The sequence below is a fragment of the Nyctereutes procyonoides genome, unplaced genomic scaffold (assembly GCF_905146905.1).
Source record: "Nyctereutes procyonoides isolate TBG_1078 unplaced genomic scaffold, NYPRO_anot_genome, whole genome shotgun sequence".
Taxonomy (NCBI): domain Eukaryota; kingdom Metazoa; phylum Chordata; class Mammalia; order Carnivora; family Canidae; genus Nyctereutes; species Nyctereutes procyonoides.
Window position 1 is genome coordinate 33,831,413 of NW_026575024.1, and position 22,069 is coordinate 33,853,481.

General features: G+C 42.0%; 1 protein-coding gene across 3 annotated transcripts in view; it reads left to right on the top strand.

Annotated features, from left to right (window-relative positions):
- The first annotated feature begins 562 nt into the window (after positions 1–562).
- The window catches only part of PLCB1 (phospholipase C beta 1), a 673,777-nt gene continuing 652,270 nt past the window's right edge, over positions 563–22,069 (top strand). For all 3 annotated transcript variants that reach the window (XM_055305255.1, XM_055305265.1, XM_055305262.1), the window contains exons 1-2: positions 563–761; positions 18,791–18,868. In XM_055305255.1, coding sequence (XP_055161230.1) covers positions 663–761; positions 18,791–18,868 — 177 coding nt within the window. In that variant the 5' untranslated portion in view covers positions 563–662. The remainder of the gene's footprint in view (positions 762–18,790; positions 18,869–22,069) is intronic.

Sequence of the window (22,069 nt, forward strand, 5' to 3'; positions counted from 1 at the left end):
CCGGGCGCCCCTGCAGCCGGGGCACGGGGCATGCTCAGAGGGCGCCGGGCGGCGCAGGCGTCGGCTGCAGTGGGGCCCGGGAGCCGGGAGGTGCCGCTGCGTCCCCGCTTCCCGGCGCCTGACCCAGCGCGCAAAGTTGGGCTGGAAGCCGCCGGGGGAAGGAGGGACCGAGCCAGCGAGGGTGGCGGGGAAGCGGGGCGGGAGGAGGTGGGAGGAGGGGAAGGAGCGAGTGGGGGGGCGCCGAGCGTGTGTCACTCGCGCTCTCCCTCCGTGTGTAGAGGATGTGCTGAATGGTGCGCCTCGAGGCGGCGGCGGCGGCGGCGGCGGCGGCGGCGGAGCAGGACCCGGCGGCAGCTGGCAGCCTCGGCCGCCCGGCTCGGCTTCCCTTCGCCCTCCGAGGCTCCGCAGCCCCCGCGGGCGCCCGACCCCGCGTCCCGCCCGGGGCATGGCCCGGCGCCTGGGCCCCGCGCGCCCCGCCTGCTGAGCCGCGCGGAGGAGGTGCGGAGGCCGGGAGGCCGGGGGAGGCCGGGGGAGGCCGGCGGGGGAGCAGAGCCGAGCGCCGCGGAGCCGAGAGGGGAGCCCGCGCCCCGCGCCCCGCGCCCCGCGCCCGCGCCCGTCCCTGCCGCGCTCGCCCGGGCCGCCCGGAGCCCTGATGAGCCCAGATGGCCGGGGCTCAGCCCGGAGTGCACGCTTTGCAACTCAAGCCCGTGTGCGTGTCCGACAGCCTCAAGAAGGGCACCAAATTCGTCAAGTGGGATGATGTAAGTCGGGGCGGCGGGCTGGGGGCGCCGCGGGGGCGCGGGGCGGGCGGCGTGGGGGTGGGGCGAGGGGCGCGTTATGCAATGGGTGCAGCGGCCCCGGCCGGGCGGCCTCGGGCGCGCGGGGTGGCCCCTGCCGGGCGGCGGGCGGACCGCGGCGGCTTCGCGCGCTCCTGAGCCCCGCGGGGTCCGGAGCTGCCATCCCTGCGGGGGCTGGCAGGCGCCCCCTGAGGGTCTCCAGGCCCTGGGGCCCGAGGAGCAGGAGGGGCGGGCTCTGCCCGGCGGCGGTCCTGGGAGTTTGCAAAGTGTGAAGTTGGGACCAGCTGGGGAGCGCTGGGGTGTGACCGAGACGCGCCCCTCTCGGCCCGCGGGCGCACCCCCTCCCCCCAGTACCTGCTCTGCGCGTCTCGGGCAGGACCGGCCTCCGAGTCCGAAGCCGTTGGGCGGCTGCCGGCCAGCCCTCCCGCGCTCCGGTGGGAGCCCACGCGGCAGCGGACGCAGCGGTCCAGCCGACAGGTGGTCGCTGATGCCAAACTTGCGCGCCCGGCTCCGGAGTGAGGGGCCTTGGGAGTGGCCGGCGAGGGCACGGACGAGGAGCACTGGAGGGCGGCGGGGGAGCCCCGCGGGGGTCCGGGAGTGCTCAGCGGGCCTGCGGGCAAACGGAGAGGGCTCCCTTTTGAGAACTGAGCTGGCTGGAGTCTTCAGCTGGGAACAGACCCGGCAAGGCTCCCCCCGCACAGTTTCTGTACATCTTTTGCCAGGTGGGGCAGAGCTTAACCCAGAGCCGGACCTCCAGGTTTCACTTGGGCCCTGGACCCCAAGACTTCAAGCGACGCCCCACCCACCCCACCCCACATTGCCTTCAAACACTTAACATTTACAATTGCTGAAAACATGGGGATCTTCAGATGGAGGACATTATCGAATCAGTTTTCATGTCCTGGGTGTCATTCAAAGGGTTTGATAAGAGCAACCCACCGGGATAAACCTGAGCCGTCAGGATCTAGAGAAATGTAGGTCTACACATCTCTTAAACAGGAGGAATTATAGGGGAATAAGGTGTTCTTCTTGCTGAAGAGATTTTCCACCTAGTAAATTATAGCCTGTTATCCCCCAGGGTATTTTTCTCTAATCTTCTTAAGCCATTTTCCAGTGTCTGAAAACAATTTAAATATTCCAGGTAGCGAAACCAATTACTTAGGGGAGTGAGTCTGTGTCTATATTTTGTCCACTTGGAAGTGCAAGCAGAACTTGGAGCATGAGCCACAGCTTCCTTGAAAGCTAATGCCAATTATTAGATGCCCTAGGCAAAGATGTAAACACACATCCTTTTACTGAGGACTTTACACTTTTCTTCTTCCGTCCCAGTGTAATGACCGGATGTTTTTGTAAATGGAATAGAATCTAAACAATAAATTCAGACACAGATTAAATGCTTTGTTTGTGTGAAGGAAAAACAACAACAAGGAGCAAGAAAACGCAGTTCAGTAGCAAATAAAACAGGCTTGCCCACCTTGAGGTCTCCAATAGAGAGTTTACCTACAAGAAGGTAAGGGCAGAAAAGGGAGAGAGAGAGAGAGAGAGAGAGAGAGAGACTTTACAGAGTATAAAAGGATATTCCACTATAAACTCTGGATTTATTCACAGTGATGATTTTAAACAATGTTCCAGAATGTCTTATTTGAGAGAAAATAGCCAGTGTCACTTTGAAAATGAGGCTCTTCTGTGGAACACATTTTGATACATCCTGGTAGATGATTTTTATTACTGTGCATTCATGGCCTGTGTGTTTCTTCTTTACCTATAATGCCAGACCCTACCCTAGATCAGGGGGGTGATGACCACTGTAGACAGAATCTCTGCTGTTACAGACCTTACATGATAGGTAGAGGAGAGAGAAAGTTATCAGGAGCACCACCGATCATATAGAGATGAGGAGTGATGCAATGAGAGTCATTACTCTCTGTTGAGAGGCCACCAGTCAGACACCACCTGAAGGTGAGAAGCGCTCTTTCTGAGCACCACAACAGTGAGTTTCCTGGGAAACCCTACAGGAAGGATGTAAGCACTAAGGAGAGGAGGCCTGGAGAATCTTAGATCTTCTATAGGGGAGAACCTAGATTGCACCCAAGAGTCAAGTTATCTGGCATATGATGAACTCTCCAGTAAGCTCCGTAGCTCTACATCTCCATGGTGATCTGTGAAATAAGAGGCCACCAGACTTTCTTAGGTCCCCTGTATCCTCCTCAGGTGGATGTAGGTGGCCTAAGTTTACTTTTGAACTTAGGTTCCGGTTCATATTTGCCATTCCAAAATCAAACTAGTTTAGGTGATCCGGCTAACCATATTGCATCATAGTGATACTGCATGATGAAGACAAAAGAGAACTAGATCTTGAGTCCAAAGGCTTGAGTTTACCTGCTGATTCTCTTGCCAGTCACCTGTGTGACTTTAGGTTAATCACTTGCCTCTTCTGAATCTTTGCTGCCTCTTGTGCAAGACTGTGAGAATGCTCCTTTTTCTTTCTTTCTTTTTTTTTAAACCTATTTTACATAGCATGGTTGGGAGTACCCAGTAGGATAAAGCAGCACTTCTCACACTTGAGCATACGTCAGAAACATCAGAGACATACATCAGAGCGGGCTTGGCAACACTCAGATTGCTGATCCCACTCTCAGGGCCTGATTCAGAAGGTTTGAGGTGGGGCCTGAGAATCTGAATTTCTCATAGGCTGCCGGTCTGGGGAACCACACTTTGAAACCACTGAGATAAGATTTGTGAAGTAACTTAAAAAGTATGATAGATAGCTCCCGTGATCTTGTCAGTCTGTGTCAATTTTTGCTAGTTTGTGATTTTAATTTTATCTCTATGTTTCCATGTTGAGAAATTCATCCAGTTGTTACCTTTCTATCTAAGAGGTAGAAGGACCTCAATGACAAAATCATGGACATTCTTTTTAGATCTTATGGCCTATCTTATGAAGTGTCTCTTCTGATGCCTAGGCTGGCTTACCTTACACTCGTATGTGTCTTTTGAATTTCCTTTACGCAATAAAAAATTTTCAGCATTGTTACTTGCTTCTAATGGGATTGTTAGAAAGGGAAAAACAGAAGATTTTTGAGAGGCCGTTTTGTCTGTCTTTGAGCAGGGGAGACTCCTGTGTTTTTCTTTTTTTGGCTCTGACTTTGGGAAGTACCTGCTGCCTCTTGCCCCGGGGTGCATCCCCACCTGCTTGTCCAGAGGAGATGTAAATGCTGGAAATAATCTTAAAATCTCTCAAATATCTGATCTCACTTAAAACCTAAAGAATTCTGCTCTTTGGTCTTTAAGAAGAAGGATGCACAAACTCGTAAAAGAGATTCTCGATAGCCCATTGCAAAGCATAAGAATACATTTGAAAATGGTAAGTGTGGGACTATTTAGAATTGTGGAGAGATTATCTCTTGTTCCTTGACTGGTTAAAACACCATAAGTACTGTTTTTCTGACCACCATATGGAATGGAAGATGTCAGCTAGGCAGGTGCAGTGCCCTGCATAATCTGCTGGCTACCTGCCAGGATCATGGCTGTGGATGCTCTACAAGTGGTAGTCAAAAGCTTTGACCAAGCAAGGCACTAACCAATCACAGCAGACGGTAGGTGGGCAATAGAACTGGAGCAGGGACGTGGAGAACACCCTCTTGCACCAGGGCCAGCCACTGGCCTTTCTTCTGCCTGATTGTGGGGAGGGCTAGGGGTCCTCAGGCACTGTGGGGCAGAGAATTATTTCAATATTTGAACAAGTAGTAATCGCGTGTACGGTCAGAACATCAAGGCCAAACCTTGTCCTCCAGAACTTGGTCAGCAGATACAGAACTGACCTATCTTGGTTATCTGTTTTACCAATGATATCAAAGGATGCAACTTTATCTTTGCTTTTATTTTGCACTTGTATGTTACAGGCCCCTGTAGTGGAGGTGGGTACAAAGGACTGTGAATGTTGTAGGAGAGTTCTGGTGAGATGGACGGTGGAGGGGGGTTCTTTCTGCATCTCAAGGAGCTTGAGAGAATGTCAGTCTGCCCTCCACCATGTTTGGCCTTGCTCTGTATTGGAAAGTATGGGGAAGAAAAGAGGAAGAGTAGAAATCATATTTCTACTCCCTCCCGGGCTCTGATTTGCCTCTGTGTAAGCTCCCAGGACCCCGTCTCTTTGTTCCACAACCTCTAAGGCATGGAGGGCTTCTTTCTCTAGTTTTGCCCTCCAAATTCCGATCTCACTATAAGTAAGTTACTTAATGCACCTCAAACTGAGATTCCTCATCTATGATGTGAGGATTGTAATATTTCCTGCTGCCCACACCAGCTGGTAATGTTAAATGAGCGAAGGCATATGCATTATTTTGTATAGTGCCTGACACACAGGAAACTCTTAATAAAACACAGTTTTAAAAATTATTGTTCCTCTAATAGTTAGAGGGCCATGAATTTTATCATAGTGGCCAGTGTATGTTAGACAACTCTTTTATTCTACAAGTGGGATGATCCAGATCTTCTGTTCATTCCTTTTCATGTGTGTTCATATTTTATAGTTGGGAAAAAAGAAAAAAAATCAGTTTTTTACTCTTTTTAAAAAAATTCAGGTGTTTCAGAGAAAATGAATCTTTATAAAAAGCGGGACACATACTCTTTAAAGCAAGTCAGTTTACAAAACATCCATAAGTTTTATTTCTACTTAAATTAAAAAATATATATATGGAAAGAAGAAACAGTTAAACAAAACTCTTATAATTTGGTAAGAACATACATATTGAAAATATATATATATATATATATATATATATATAAATAATCTTTGCACATTCTCATAAATACAGTCTAACTCGACAGTTATACCTGTGACTGGCTAAGTTGTTTGAGAAGAAGGCTGAGGAAGCTCAAAGGTTTGGATTTGCATTAATGCCCCATGGATTTGAAACAAGTAGCACCCTCCTCCCTCTCCACTGCTCTTCCCCCCCACAAACAAAATCTCTGCAGTTAAAACAGGTAGTGGGAAATGTGCGATATACCACTCAGCATCATACACAAAAGCTTAGTTGGAACACTTGCATTATGTAGAATCTGCGGTTACAGTTTCCAAAATGATGGAAGCTGATGATGGATGACACTGACAAAATTAATGAGGGAGCAGAGGGGAAGGGTTCATGAGATGGGCATTCGGCAGCACTCACTTTGGAAAGGTTATGGGAAACAGAGAAGAAATAGCTCCGGCTGGTAGGTGGTGGATCCGGATGGGACCCCCACAGAGTGAGAGACAGATTTTAGGCTGGAAAGCTGGCAGATGCCCTCAAAAATGCCACTTAAATATGCCCAAATATGTCCATTTTTCTATGTTCAAAGACCTTCTGTGACTTTCTCATTGATAGTAATTACTTTAAGTGTAAAAGTATTAACTTTTCCAAAGCCTCGTCAAATAAAGCTGTTTTAAGCTTTTTATCAGAGTGTAACATGCACACAGCAAAACACAAAAATCTTCTGTCCCCCTGGCTCCGTTTTCACAAAATGAACACTTTCAGTAAGCAGCACCAGATCAAGAACAGCACTACCAGCCTCGGGTGCTACCTTCAGGTCCTTACACCTCCTGGAGGCGGGAGGGGGAGGGTAACAGTCATCCTGGCTTATAACTGTATAGATTGGTTTTCCTTGTTTTTGATATAAAAAGCTATTTTTTAAAAATTTTTTTTTCCGTGAAAACAAAATAAGATCTCTTCAGCCTAAAGCATGGTTTTTTGTTTCTGTTTTTTTTTTTTTTTTTTTTTTTTTTTAAGATTTATTGACTCATGAGAGACACAGAGAGATAGGCAGCAGAGACATAGGCAGATGGAGAAGCAGGCTCCCTGCATGGAGCCCGATGCGGGACTCGATCCCAGGACCCCGGATCACGACCTGAGCCAAAAGCAGACACTCAACCATTGAGTCACCCAGGTGCCCTTAAAGTATGTTTTTATTAACTGCTAAATGAACCCTCTTGAACAATACAACAAAAGTGACTTGCCTTCTGTTTAGACGGCAATTAATTAGCTCCCTATCTGTCCTAAAGGTGAAGTCTGGAAAGAGAAGCAGTTGTAAATGCCCCAACGGAGGAAACAGTTAAACAAAACTCTACTAATTTATTTATTTATTTTTAAAAATATTTAATTTATTTATTCATGAGAGACACGGAGAGAGCAAGGCAGAGACACAGGCAGAGGGAGAAGCAGGCTCCACGCAGGGAGCCCCATATGGGACTGGATCCCAGGACCTTGGGATCACTCCCTGAGCCAAAGCCAGATGCCCAACCGCTGAGCCACCCAGGTGTCCCACAAAACTCTAGTAATTTAGCAAGGAAATGTAATGCCTACAGGCTGTGATTGGCATGGGAAAGCAGACCAGCAGAGTGCTGTTTGTGGGATATATTTTTCTCTTCTAGATTTTCTCTCTTATCTTGCCTAACTTTGATATTCCTACCTGCAGTGCATTAGGATAATTTGCTCTGGCTATTAGCATATCTTGAATACTTCCCTTGAAAGTTCAGCTTATCAATAAATAGCTTCAAATTATATTTACCTGCAATGATGTTTAAATGGGACAGGAACATTTTCCTTTTTTATGTTGAACTTGGTAACCTGTGGTTAAATGTTTCTTTATCATGATCATTTCATGTTATCATGAACGAGGAGTGCCAGCAGAAAATGGAATGGGATTGATTGTGAATTGTTGACTAATGCTACAGTCTCACCTAAATAACACAACCTTGGTGACTGAAAATGTAGGTTTTCCTGTTACTCAAGCTGATGTTAGGTTCATGCAGCCTTTTCAAATCATGTCATAAATTCCATCTGCTCAGACAGATTTCATAATGCTTCCTTTTCCCTGTCTGTGCCATGTTTGATGCCCCAATCTAAGCCATGTGCTCCTGTGTATCAGTAGGGAAGGGAACTGGAGGCATTTTTTTTCGAGATCAGTTACACATAAGATTTTAAGGGAGCCATCAATTTCTGTAACTAACTGAAATATCATGTAAAGAAGGCTGGATTCTTTAAGAGCTCTGGTTCCCTTCTGATCTCTTTGAGTTCTGTTATTTGAATTTACTATCTTCTTCACAGGTTAATTTCAATTTTGGGAAATTTTGACTTTAATTTGCATTCTGAAAAAATACTTGGGCCTGTGTCTTAATTGATATTGACTAAATCTGTACATTAAAAAAAATCGGTTTGCTTATCCAGAAACTATATTACTGTAAAGGGGGAGAGAGACTATTACATAAATTAAGAAAAAGCCTCAGTATTAAAACAGAACAAAAGTATCTCATATCTGTTTTTCATTTCAGCGGCTCTTTTGGTTGATGATATTTGCTTTATGTTTTGTTTCCTTTTATTGCATTAAAGCTTTAGGAGCAAGCTCAGGGAAAATGGATCAGTTAACAAGGAAAACACTTTTACCTGAACTATAGAATGATGGATATCATTCTATAACACTGATACCTAAAAGATTAAGAGATCATTTTGCTGTAAAAAAACAAATTTTCTTTGAGAATTGTTCGTAAATTAGGTAAGAGAAAGTTAATTTGATTCATTTTATAGAAGAGGCCATATGAACTCAAAAAGAAATGGAAGACCACAGAGCAAGTCAGCAAGTGGACTAAGAAATTAAAAAAAAAAAATTAAAGGATGCTAACCATGAAGCTTTCTCAGGTGTTCTGTCTCAGGTATGGTTGAGTCTCACTTAGTGTCAATTTTCACATCCTCTTAGTCCGACTTTATAAAATGCAGAGTCTGGAAATCTAAAGCTGCGTTTGCCAGACTCTCTGGAGGCATCTGATATTCTGGCTGTAAATTAAGTTCCACCAGTATGAGATGCACTCATATGAGATGTGGAGAGCAGAGGTGTGAGAGAAGCCACCATTCTGCATTCTTGGGGTTGTTTGCATAGACATAAGAGATGTTTAAGGAAGAAGCATTACCTTCTCTAATTGTACTTCAATGGCTTGTTTCCAGGGCCATGAGTATAAAGAGTCAATGGCAAGAGGGTACTGGCTGTTATCAGATTATGCTACCGTCGCTTTCAACTAAGCTGGTGTGTTTTGGACTTCAGGAGTTCCTTCTGGGTTCCTTACCTTTTGGAATATGGTGGAGGCAATAGGTCTCCTCAAGGGTCAGTGCTGTGGTGTTTTGGGGTCATTCATGGTGGCCCACCTGGAAGTCCACTTCAGCAAACTTTGTGATTCTGTAGAATGCTTAATTACTGTAATTAAATCCTTTTACGTTCAAAATTTCTTTTCTTCACTCTTACCTGCCTGATATGCCTTTTATGGTTCTAGGATTTCATGAGATTTAATCCTTATGTGCAATAACCATGTACATCCCATGTGGTTTTCTCCTTCAATATTACATTTGAGTAACAGAATTTTGCTATAATGCTGCCTTTGGAGTTCAATATTGAGAGTGAGTCCTAGTAACAGGCACTTATACTTGTAAAGCACTATTATTTACCTACATTCACCCTCATCAAGACCATCTTGAGTGATAGGAAAAGGGCAAGCATTATACTCATTTTGCATAGAAGCAAACTGATGCCAATGAGTTGTGACTTGCCCAAGGACATAACAGTAGTTACTTAAATTTAAAACTAAGCCTGGTTATGTTCTGGGTTCTTTCACGTCTACCATGGTATCCTTAAACAGAATCCTTTTGGTAATAAAAGACTCAATAGAATCCAGATAAATACTAGTTGAAAAATATTCCTTGGCTTCTCCAAAGAATCTCCCTGATTTTAGGATTCATACAAATGGTGTTTAGATCCCTAAAAACTGATACCTTTTGGCTAGTGTCTTTAAAAACAGATATTTTTATGGAGTATATGCAGAGTCCATTTTTGCCTACATCATGTTACATGGCAACATAGGAAAGCTTCTTTACTTCTTTGAGGCATACAGGCCAGTGTATGTTCTAATCTACAAATGTTCTATATCAGTCATTCAATATAGACACATGGTATATTTAAATATTCAGAAATGGTGTTAGAGGTAATTTTTTTCATTGCCTAGTAAGTGACACTTTTGTATCTAGCAAGACTCATTACCTGTGCTTCTCCACCTTCTTCTCTTCCCAACATACTTGCAAAATGTTGTCTTTTGTTGGTTTCCCATTAAGACCAGTCTTTTGGCTTCTTCTGGAAGTCACTGATCTTGAAATCTTTAGTAGGCATGGAGGAAATGTAGATGAAGTTCTTTTTTTTTTATTAATTTTTTTTATTTCTTTATGATAGTCACAGAGAGAAAGAGAGAGAGAGAGAGAGAGAGAGAGGCAGAGACATAGGCAGAGGGAGAAGCAGGCTCCATGCACCGGGAGCCCGACGTGGGATTCGATCCCGGGTCTCCAGGATCGCGCCCTGGGCCAAAGGCAGGCGCCAAACCGCTGCGCCACCCAGGGATCCCGTAGATGAAGTTCTTAAGCAAAATGAAGAATGGCTTGAATTCGAGGTAGTGTCCCTGAGAGGCCAGATCTAGATTACCAGCACAGGAAGGTGCATACAGGGAGGTTGATATGCTTGTCTGTCTTACAACTGGACCAAGGCACCTGGCAGACTATGGCTTTGTTATTTATCTCCTTCCCTGGGGCAGAGCATAGGCCTGGCACTCAGTAAGTGCTGAGAGGATGTTTTTGGAATGAAGGAAGTGTCTGATGTGTGTCTGGCTTACAGTGGGTTCACACAGGGGAGGCAGACCTGGAGGTGGTCATATTCTGAAAGACACCTTCATGACGCATTGAGTGTGACATTGGTGGGAAAGCCCTCCCTTACATCCTTCCATTCTATCTGAAATCTCCCAGAGTTCTAAAGGACTCTATAGCCTTCTTAAATAGGGTTTCTTGATGGAGGTTGGAGAAGCAAAATGTTTATTGTCAGTACAGAGCTGACTGCTGTTACAGGACCGATTTCCTGTAAGGTACAAATATGGCTCAAGGTTGAGTGTGTACTCAATTGCAATTTAATATTGGTTGAAAATTATGATGCTTAATGTATTTGCATTCCATATTCTGAGTTACTGGTGGCTTCTGTTTTCTGAAAAAGATGCTTGCACAACTACCGAGGTATTGCTGTGAAAATTGCCCTTAAGGAAATTCAGACACGTTGGGAGTGACAGAACAAAACACTGATGCTTGTGCAAACATTGCATTTATTACTCTAATGATTCACTGAGACTTCCTTCCTTCACCACTCCTCATTTAATTCCTGGGGCCACCTACAGTCTCCCACCTTCCCTCTGTTCCCTGGAAAAGCAGACCTCTCTGTGTACTGGAGCCCATGTTTCCTGGTTTCTCTGGATCCTGACTTTATTATTACCTCCGCTTTGATAGTATCTGTGAAAGTTTTCCTTCTGCTGAAGCTCCCACGAAAACATATCAATATGCCTTTTATTTTTAAATTTTTTAAAAAAGATTTTGTTTATTCACGAGAGACACAGAGAGAGTCAGGGACATAGGCAGAGGGAGAAGCAGGCTTCCTGTGGGGAGCCCAATGTGGGACTCGATCCCAGGACCCTGGGATCATGCCCTGAGCCGAAGGCAGACACTTAACCACTGAGCCACCCAGGCATCTCTCAATATGCCTTTTAGTCATATATATCCCAAGGTAGAATTTAGCACAATGTTTTCCAGTCTTCTTTGTGTAGTCATTACCCCCTTCATCATTTTCCCACCACCACAAAAGTGTTGCTTATACCCACATCTTCCTTTCCTTACATCCCAGCCACTCCTTCTCAGTCCTCCAAAGCCTTGTTCTGCCCTTACCATTGCTTTGGAAATTCTCTTGCCAAGGCTCCTGGCAACCTGCTAGGCGCCAACACCAACTGATAGTTTGCAGAACCTATCTTTGCTTCCTTGCTTCTTTTCCTGCCGTATCTTTCCATCCACCCATTCAGCATTCATAATGAAAATATGTATTGATGCCTCTTATAAACTAGATATTTTATTAGTGTTGTGGAGTTATGACGATAAATAGTTTGGTTCCTGCCCTGGTGAAGTTTGTATTTTATTGGGGGGGAGAGAGATGCTAAAGAAATAGGAGCGTAATTACTTCATTATAATGGTGGTAAGTGCTACAGAAAAAGATCTAGAGGTACATGTGAGCATAAGAAATGTGGAAGGGTCCCTGGGAGGCATTCTATTTATGGGAAGACCTGCGTTCTAAGTAGGACTTGGGCCATCAAAAGGAGGGGAGAGTGTGTCAGGCCAATGGAGCAGCACATGGGGGCATTCCAAGGATCAAAGGATGTGTCCTTTGAAGGACAGAGCAGAATAAGCAGATGGGGAGCTTGTGGCTCAGGTAATGCTGGCAGGATGGCAAGTGGCCTGCTTAGGCCACTGCAAGGTTTTATCATAAAGTTAATGGGAAGCCACTGAAGCCATGTTTTCAGCCTCAGTATTATTGACATTTGAGGCTAGATAATTCTTTGTTGTAAGGGGCTGGTCTGTGCATTGTAGGACGTTTTGCACCATCCCTGGCTTCTACCCACTAGATGTCAGTAGTAAAAGCCCCAGTTCGACAAACAAAATTATCTCTGGACATTGCAAAATTGCCCCAGTTCAGAACCACTGATTTAAATCTTAGCAACTGATTTTTAAAAGTATTGGGCTAACTCATGTGCGTGAGTGTGCCAACACACACACACACACACACACACACACACACACACACACACGGCCAGGAAGCATATGAGAAGATGTTCAACGTCATTAGTCATAAGGAAATGCGAATTCAGACTGCAGTGTGATGCCCCTTTATACCCACAAGAGTTATATCTTACTAAAATGGTCTCTTTCCTCATCTGATGTCCCCAGTAAGCCACAGCACCTTGGGTGACTGGGGATCTGGGCTTCTGTTTGAATCTGTACTACAGTGTCTGAAGTAACTTGTGTGGTATTTGAAGAACGATGTTTCCAACTTTTCCCTGTATTCTGTTAAGAGAGATTTTTATACCTGTCGGTAAAATGCACATATTGAAATGGTGCTTCTCTCCACTGTTTTGCATCTTCTCTTCTGGACCTGGTAACAGACCTCCTCTGCTTTCCTTTATTTGAGGGAAATTTCAGACTGGATAGACCTGGGGAAGAAAATTCTCATCAATGCTGATGTATGTAGAAGTTTTACCTCACTGATCCTAAGCCAATACCTTAACGTCTTTTATTATTTTATTTTTAACTTTTATTTTTTTTGCATAGTTAGGGCTGCATTGCCAATATTTGAAGGGATCACATCTGCTTTTCTGTAACCCTTAGAATTCTTTTTTCCCTGTTTATACAACTGCAACATATATATTTCCCATCTTTGGTTCTTCTTTTTCCTGATGCAGGTCTTGGGCAATCCCTATGGAACATTGCTTGTTATTTTTCCTTGTTGACTCTGTAATACTGATTAATTTAGACCTGCATGTCTTTATTCATTTGTATTCTCTTGTAACAGCATAAAATCAGAGTCATGTGGAGTTAGGATCGTGGTCAATGTTGGCCAATAGACTTTCTGATAATGGCATGGAGGAATATGCCGTGGGTCTGTGGACTGGTCCTTGACGTTAGCCTTAAGGTTTAGGGTTATTCTTTGAACTAGTTTGCTAGGGCTGCCGTTACAAAGTACCACAGGGAGGCTTAAACAATAGAATTGGATTTTCTCACAGTTTTGGAGGCTAGAAATCCAAGATCAAGGTGTTGGCAGAACTGGTTCCCGCCTCGTGGGGGAAACATCTGTTCAGGCCCGGACTGTTGGATGGCCAACTTTTCCCTGTGTCTCTGCATCATCTCCTCTCTGTATGTTTCTGTGTCCAAACTTCCTCTTCTATAAGAACTCCAGCCTTATCGGATTTGGACTCACCCTTGTGACTTCCTTTGAACGTAATAGCCTCCGTAGAGAGTCCAGATATGGTGATGGTTATTTTGAAGCACTAGGGTTGGGACTTCAACATATATATTTTTTGTTGGGGGGCACAGTTCAGCCCATAACATACCTCGACCTGGCTGGCAAAGTCTGTTGCTTAGAGGGGGCAACGTGATGGCTCTATTTATTTATTTGAAGAATTGACACTTAGAGAAGCAACTAGATTTATTTTGTACTACGTAGATGTTAAAAGTGGATGGTAGCTGCATGTATGGAAAAACCCCAAAACTTGCTAGATGGAATTATCTGGCCAAGTTCGTTTTGTGAAAAACATCTCCCTGCTAATGAGAAACCTTATTTCTCCATAGTTTTAGAGCTGCACTCCCCAGTAGAAATAAAATGTAAGCCACTTAGGAATTTAAAATTTTCTAGTAGCCCTATTAAAAACAGCTAAAAGGAAACAGATGGAATTAATTCTAACAAGATAGTTTATTTAACCCACTATATTTATTTCAATATAGAATCTGTATTAACAATTATTATTATTGTTTTTAAAGATTTTGCTTATTTATCTGAAAGACTGGGAGAGAGAGAGTGTGCCCTTGAGAGTGGGGGATGGATAGAGGGAGAGGGAGAAGCAGGCTCCCCGCTGAGCAGAGAGCCTGGTGCCAGGTTTGATCCCAGCACCCTGAGATCATGACTTGAGCCTAAGGCAGACACTTCATGGACTAAGCCACCTAGGCACCCCTCAATATTAACAATTATTAATGAGCTATTTTATATTCTTGTTTTCATTCCTTGTCTTTGAAATCAGACAGCACATCTCAGTTGAACTAGCCACATTGGTATGTGTTTAGTCACCACAGATGGCTAGTAAGTCCATCTTGGACTTCAGGCACAGAGCATGGATTCTCAATTGGGGGCAGTCACCTCCAAAAAAGTGAAAATGGTCTTGAGGGACAAAAAAATCTTCTTTTTTAAATTTTGTATAAAACACAGATACACATACAACATATACATCCTAGGAATACCTAGGATACAATTTCTATGAGGATGATTAGGAAAATAAATGCCTAAAAGGTCTCCTTAGTGGGACAATAATAAAAAAGAAAATGAATTGCAAAGCAGAAGCTTCTTATATCATTATATCAGTCTCACTGTGGATCTATTGATGAGATAGGGATGTGAGTAAAACAGTTTCTATAAAATAAAGAGAAGTAAATGGAAATTTACCTCACATCATCTACTGTTACTTAAGACAAGTATGTTTATCAGTGTTCTCTTTTCCAAGGCAGATGTTTATTGGGTAAAAAAAAAAAACCTGTAAAACCTGTTAACTTGAAATAAGCAAGATAAAGTTGAATTCCTAGAGGCAATGTACTTACAAGACACAGTTTTGTCTACATTTTAAGCTCGCTGGTACTCCTTGGGCCTTTACATCACTGTGTTCTGACCCAAAGCTCACCCATTGTAGGCCAGTGTAGTGGATCTCAAATTGTGGTCCCAGAACCAGCAGCAGCAGCACTGAGGACTTATTAGAAATGCATGTTTGCATGTTTTCAGACTCCAGCCCAAACCTACTGAATGAAAAACTCTGGGGAAGGGGCTCAGCAATCTGTGTTTTAACAAGCCTTTTTAGTAAAATCTCATGCACCCAGAAGTTTGAAAGCCACCATCTTAAATAGAATACATGTCTTAAGGATATTGATGGAGAGAAACAAATAACAGACTCCCTGAGAGTTGTCTCCATTTTTCTGCAGTAAAATGCAGCAAGAGTTACAGTCTCTGCAGTTTCCTTGGAAATGAAGGATGGCCATATATTTCAAACTTCAAACTAGAGCATATGTTCTGACAATTAAGAATACTTGTGATCTGGGTGGAGTGGCTACTTTGGTACAGGGAGAATATAGACACTTGCAGCTAAGTGGGAGGTGGGAAGAAAGCAGGTGGAATTGAAAATGGATATTCATGTATTTCTGGGTCAAATCCTGCCTTGGATGGCAAGAATGCCAAGTTCCAGCTGATCTTGGAATGTTAGAGGTGATTATGGAGGCAGGCAGGTAGCCGAGATAAATGATCACTTAACAGAAGGACCGTGGCTGGAAGATTGGGGTCAAGAAAATATTTAACAAAGGAGCTATAATTTTGAAAGAGGAGAAGGAATTAGCTAGAAATACTAGATATAGCAGTATCGGAAGCAAATGAGGCAGCCTAATACAGTGTTCTAAAATATAAATTTGAGCAGGTTTACTATGCTGATTTTAAATATTTGATTGTCTGGGATCCTTGCAGTGACTTGTCACCAAGATTCCGATTAGAATCTTGTCAGATGCTCTTGTCAGACACTCTGATAAGAAAAGGCACTGATCTGCAAGTGATATGTTAAAACTACAGGTTAATTCCAGATTCACCGGAAGTGGGGATGTGTGCTGCATGCAGCCTGTCAGAAAGTTTCATTTTGCCTGATTTTAGAGGATGGTGGGTGATAAAACAGACCTGAAAACATTGCTATGATTTATTGCAAATATTGCTATGAACTTTTTTGCATATAATCTCATTGAAGCAGCTTAAACTATTTTAAAAATTGTTCTTTCACTCTCATATTAAATTTGTTTTCAAATCTTTTTTTTGCATTTAGAAGTAATTTTGAGATTTTAAATTCCAGCCGAAGTTCTGTGCAGCAGCACAATCCTTGTAAAATATATTTTCCAAACTGCACGTTAAAAATAAATCTTAAGAATATCAAGATAAAACAGAATGGCAATGGCAGTACTTCAAAAACTTCTACACAGGACTGAGATATGATCCAGCTATTTCACGTCTGGATATAAAACAGTTGAAAGCAAGGACTCAGATATTTGTGAATCTATGTTCACAGCAGCATTATTCCCAATAGCCAAAAGGTGGAAACAACCCAAAGGTCCGTTGACAGATGGGTGGATAAACAAAATATGATATGAGCATACAATAGAATATTATTCAGCCTTACAAAGGAAGGAAATTCTGACATCTGGTACAACATGGATGACCCTTTAGCACATGATGCCAGGCACAAAATAAATCAGTCACAAAAGGATAAATATTGTACGATTCTGTTTATATGAGGTACTAAGACTAGTTGAATTAATAGAGACAAAATAGGTGGTAATTGCCAGGGGCTAAGGAGGAGGGAATAGGAAGTTGGTGTTTAATGATTGGGGTATTTCAGGTGGGAAGATGAAAAAGTTCTGGAAATGGTTGGTGGTAACGGCTGCACAGCAGTGTGAATATACTTAATGCTACTGAACTTACAGGTACATTTTATGTTATAGGTATTAAGCATGATAAGAAAAGAATACCAGGGTAAACTTTCATTTGCTATTTTAATAAGTCAGTTTTTAAATTTTTTTAAAGCATTCTACCTTTATTTCTTTTTTTTTTTTTTAAAGATTTTATTTATTTATTCATGAGTGACACAGAGAGAGAGAGGCAGAGACACAGGCAGAGGGAGAAGCAGGCTCTATGCAGGGAGCCTGATGTGGGACTTGATCCGGGAACTCCAGGATCACACCCTGGGCGGAAGGCAAGCACTAAACTGCTGAGCCACCCAGGGATCCCCAATAAGTCAGTTTTTAAGCATAATCCACTAATAGTAAATGATTTTAGGGCAGCCCCGGTGGCGCAGCGGTTTGGTGCCGCCTGCAGCCTGGGGTGTGATCCTGGAGACCCGGGATTGAGTCCCACATCAGGCTCCCTGCATGGAGCCTGCTTCTCCCTCTGCCTGTGTCTCTGCCTCTCTCTTTCTGTGTCTATGAATAAATAAATAAAATCTTAAAAAAAAAAACAAAAAAAATGATTTTATGAGCCAAGCATTTGGTCCAAGTGCTTTACCCAAATTATCCTCTTTAATTCTCACAGACACCCTCTGAGGTAGGTGTTATTATTACCTTGTTGTGGTTTTGTTGTTTCCAGATGTAGCTGTGTAAGATGAGACACCCAGAGGGACAGACATCCCCAAGGGGATGGCCTTCAGAACCTAGCTTTACAATAAGATTTAACCACATAGACTAAAACCATTGATCTGCTCTTCCCATCAGGAATACAGTCTTCAATTCCAAAATTATTTCTGGAAGTTCTAATTTTCATTATAAGCCTTTTTGATCAGATGGAGGATATGCCATACCTTGGTTAAAAAGTGTATGAAAAAGTTGAAATAAACTGGTAATTTATGTCTCTTTTAAAAATGTGATTCCTACAAAGGCCCAAGTATTTCAGTATAAAAATCCATATCCAGTGACATGTGTTTTCTTGTGCAGATGGTATGCCTTTCTGAAAATTGCCAAAAGAAAAGAACACATATTTTAGAAATGTTTAATATTATAATTACAGTGCATGCCGTTTTTGCTTTATAAAGTGCATGTTTTAAACTCTGAAGACTATTTGTCTGTGATGTTTTATCTTATGAAATTTAAATTTGCGACAATTTTGTGTATATCTTTCTGAAAATGTAGACCGTGAACTTATTTACTGTTACCTTGGAAACAACAATGCCTAAATACTGTGTTTACTCTCTAGTACAATTAAAGATCATTCTATAGCGCAAATGAAATTTAAAATATTACCTTCAAGCATGGATTTTAATTAATTCTACTTATATAAAATATGTAATGGTGTTTAATGTTGAAATTATTTGGACAACTAGATATAGCTTTTTAATAGAAAACATGTCAATTCGTCTTAATAAATATATGCATCGGGATCCCTGGGTGGCGCAGCGGTTTAGCGCCTGCCTTTGGCCCAGGGCCCGATCCTGGAGACCCGGGATCGAATCCCACGTTGGGCTCCCGGTGCATGGAGCCTGCTTCTCCCTCTGCCTGTGTCTCTGCCTCTCTCTCTCTCTGTGACTATCATAAATAAATAAAAATTAAAAAAAATATATGCATCACTGGGCTTTTCCTTTACAAGAATGCACATATTCTAATTATTAGTAAAGAAGTTTAGTTATGTAATTAATAATACTGTGAAGTTAGGATATTTTTTTGAAACTTTTACTAATAACTGATTACCTTGGAGAAACTCTTAGCAATTATTACTTGTTAAGCAACTCCTGGGTTGGACTTTCTACAGTGATATATGCTGATATTTGTGTTTTTTTCTTATACTTCTAGGACTCCACTATTGTGACTCCAATTATTTTGAGGACTGACCCTCAGGGATTTTTCTTTTACTGGACAGATCAAAATAAGGTAAAAAGTGAGATATGTCTTTCTTACATTTCCTAGTTGGTTGCTGATTTGCCAAGTGTTTAAGTTACCTATATAAGTATATCCATTTCATTGATGACTCTGTAATTTATTTAAAGATTCTACTTAGTATCTCTAAAGTGGAAATGTCTTAGGATTTTCCAAGAATTCTAGTCTGAAGTATTAGATATGCTAAATCGTAGAACAATTGGGTTTTTTTTTTTTTTCAGGACAAGAACTTGGAAATGTGAATTACATTTGTTCTAGAAGAAAATTAGGCAGTGTTAGTAACTGAAGCCCCCCTTCAACTCTACTAATAAAGAATAAAGAAAAATGAGAAAAAAATAACTTTTGACCCAAATGACTCTAAGTTTGACTTTCTTTTCTCTTCCTTCCCCCCTTCATTGCTTATTAACGGTTCTCCCAGCCTCAGGGGGGATTTTGGTCATGGTCACTTGTTCACATTAGAAAATGAAGAATAAGATCCCTTTAGCTTATATCTTCAGTTTTTCAGGAATTTTTTTTTTCATATGAGCTTTCTGTCTACCATATCATGAATTTAGGATCTCATTTACTCTGAAACCAATTTAGATGATTCCATATTAAATTATTAAGACGTAGAATGTCTGCAGATCACAAGAATTGTTTGGAGTTTAATGGGCAGAAAAAATATTCATAGAACGTAGTTATTATTTCAAGAGACAATGCCATGGTTCTGTATTTGAACCTGTAAGGCCACAGAACATAGAATATTTTGGCCCTGTAAGTTCTGTTAGATGAAGAGATGGGTAAGCTTTATTGAGCATGCTAAATACATATTAAAACCAATAAAATACCTGGTACCACATAGTGCTGTTAGTCTTTTCACATCTCTGAGCTAGGTCCCAATAGCCAAAGTTATTGGAATTTGTTGGCTTTTCCTTCTGCCCTGGGGCAACCTTCACTTCACCTGTGAGCAGTGGTCTTAGAACTGACCCTTTGCAATGGCACGTTTGAGGTCAGGGTGGAGTCTGGGGGAAACTCTCAGGGTGCTGGACAGTAATACTGGCTCCCACAGCCAGTACTGGACGTGCCTGTTTACACTCATCCAAAAGGTGAATTTTAACTGTGTAGCCCTGGAGTTACTTTCTGAATATGGGTACGCTGGAATCATCTCTGGCAGTAGATGCAAGGCTAAACCATAGACTCCAAGCTCATATCAAAAAAAAAAAATATATTTGGGTAAGATTTCCTACTTAATGTTCATGTTTATTGCTGGGTGTGTTAATCACTTTGGCTTTGACATTCTGTTTGGTTTCCTGCTGTTATGTATAAAACAATGGCTTGAAAAAGTTTTTTTTTTTTCTCCTCCTTAAGACTATTTTTAGAACTGTTGAAGCTATATTCATGAAAGATATATTTATAATGCCTACGGCATTTTTAAAGGTTGAGTATTTGTACAAGGGACTAAACTGTCAGTTTGATTTTTCAGCTTGTAAATCAAGCTTTTATAAAAGCAACAGAAGGTATTTTGGGGTTTTTAAATAATTCATGGCAACTCTGTTAAGCTCCCTTCTAAGACCAATCATAAATATTTCTTTGCTTGAGAAAGAGAAAGGGTTTATGACCGAAGGTTTTTTGATGCATCTCCATTGTTATGCGAACCCAGGATTTTGACAGATGCCTATTTTCAGATGTAGGACAATTTCTTTCAATTTTTTTTTTTACAACAACCATTTTCTCTTGGTTGTAATGCTGTTTATGACCCATTGAAACAAATAAGATGGTAGCAATTCATCTCTATTATTTTTCCTCTCATGGATATTGATATTATGATTCTGCTAAGAGATAGTAAAATTCATTTCTGACTTTTTAAATACCGAAGTCATCCCTCAGTCATATATCAGAGTTTGGAGGTTTACTCTCTAGTTAATGATCATATATCAGTAAACAAAAGATTGGAGGATTTAAGGGAAAAAAATTAAACTTTCCATGCTTCCAAGTTTGTCATTTTCTTCTGGCTTTAAGCCCGGTGTCAGAGCCAGAAGGAGTGATACATCCACTTCTAGGAGATGGACGGGTGTAAGTGATATATTAGAGGAAATGTATGCTAGAAGATGATGCTCTCAAATGAGGGATGGCAAGCCAAGGTTTTAGTCCATGTTTTTGCATAAGATCATTTGATGGTACCTGACCGAGTGGTGCAATCATGATGTTACTTAGAGGCCCACTTTCTTTAAAATCTTTTTCTAACAACGACTTTTAGTGATGTGAATCTAGCACATGTATTATAGAGATTGTGTCTCAGAAAAAAAATTACTTCTAAGTTTATTCATTGATTTTACATACTGTGTTTTCCATTGGTTTGGATGCTTGCATTGGTATTTATGGTAATGTGCCTCTCGTCTACCTTTGGGCTTCTTCCCACCTTGCTTGTCCTTTGTCCATGAGGCCTATGCCAGAGTGACGCCTAGTCTGCTCAGAGGCGAGATGAGTGCCTTTAAGAAGCTCTTCGTAAAGAAGCTCTTGTAACAAGATCTTTCTTTTTATAGTACTGGAGGAAAATTCTCACATTTTATACAATGCCTTACCCACGTCCTCTCTCCTGTAGCGGCTACGTGATACTATATTACATGATACATTATACCATGCTGTACATTATACTAGACTAGAGCCATTGATTTTGAGCCTTTCATTGATTTCACCCTTTATAGACAATGACTCCCCCTTTGATTTTTCATCACAGAAATGATAGGTGGCAAAGAAGACAGGCAGCATAGGAGATAGATTTAGGAATTAAAAACTGGAGCTAGTAGCAAGTGATTTTTAGATAGGAAACATGTGCCTTGGTGAAACACTGAAAGAATATTTGGGGCTGGTGGAAGCAGGTAAATATGAACATGATCTTAAGGGAGAAATGTTCATACTTTGTATCAGCTTTGATCTTATTTTAATCATTTTCTTCTTTACCATTGACTCTATACATCTTAGTGATTGTAAGTAGCAACAAGAAGTTTCTGAATAGGACTGTTTTAAGCACCGTGGTTTTTCTTATGTCGGCGTATATTATGTGAAGAGGATGAACTTATTTGTAATCATGGATGAGAAGGGGCTCCTGCACCTCCTGAGTCTTTAAGAGGTTGCCAGCATTAGTCTCTGACTTTTCTTTGGTCCCCTCTTGGGACCAGGAGCAACACAGGAAGTGTCAGCCATGAAAACCAGTAG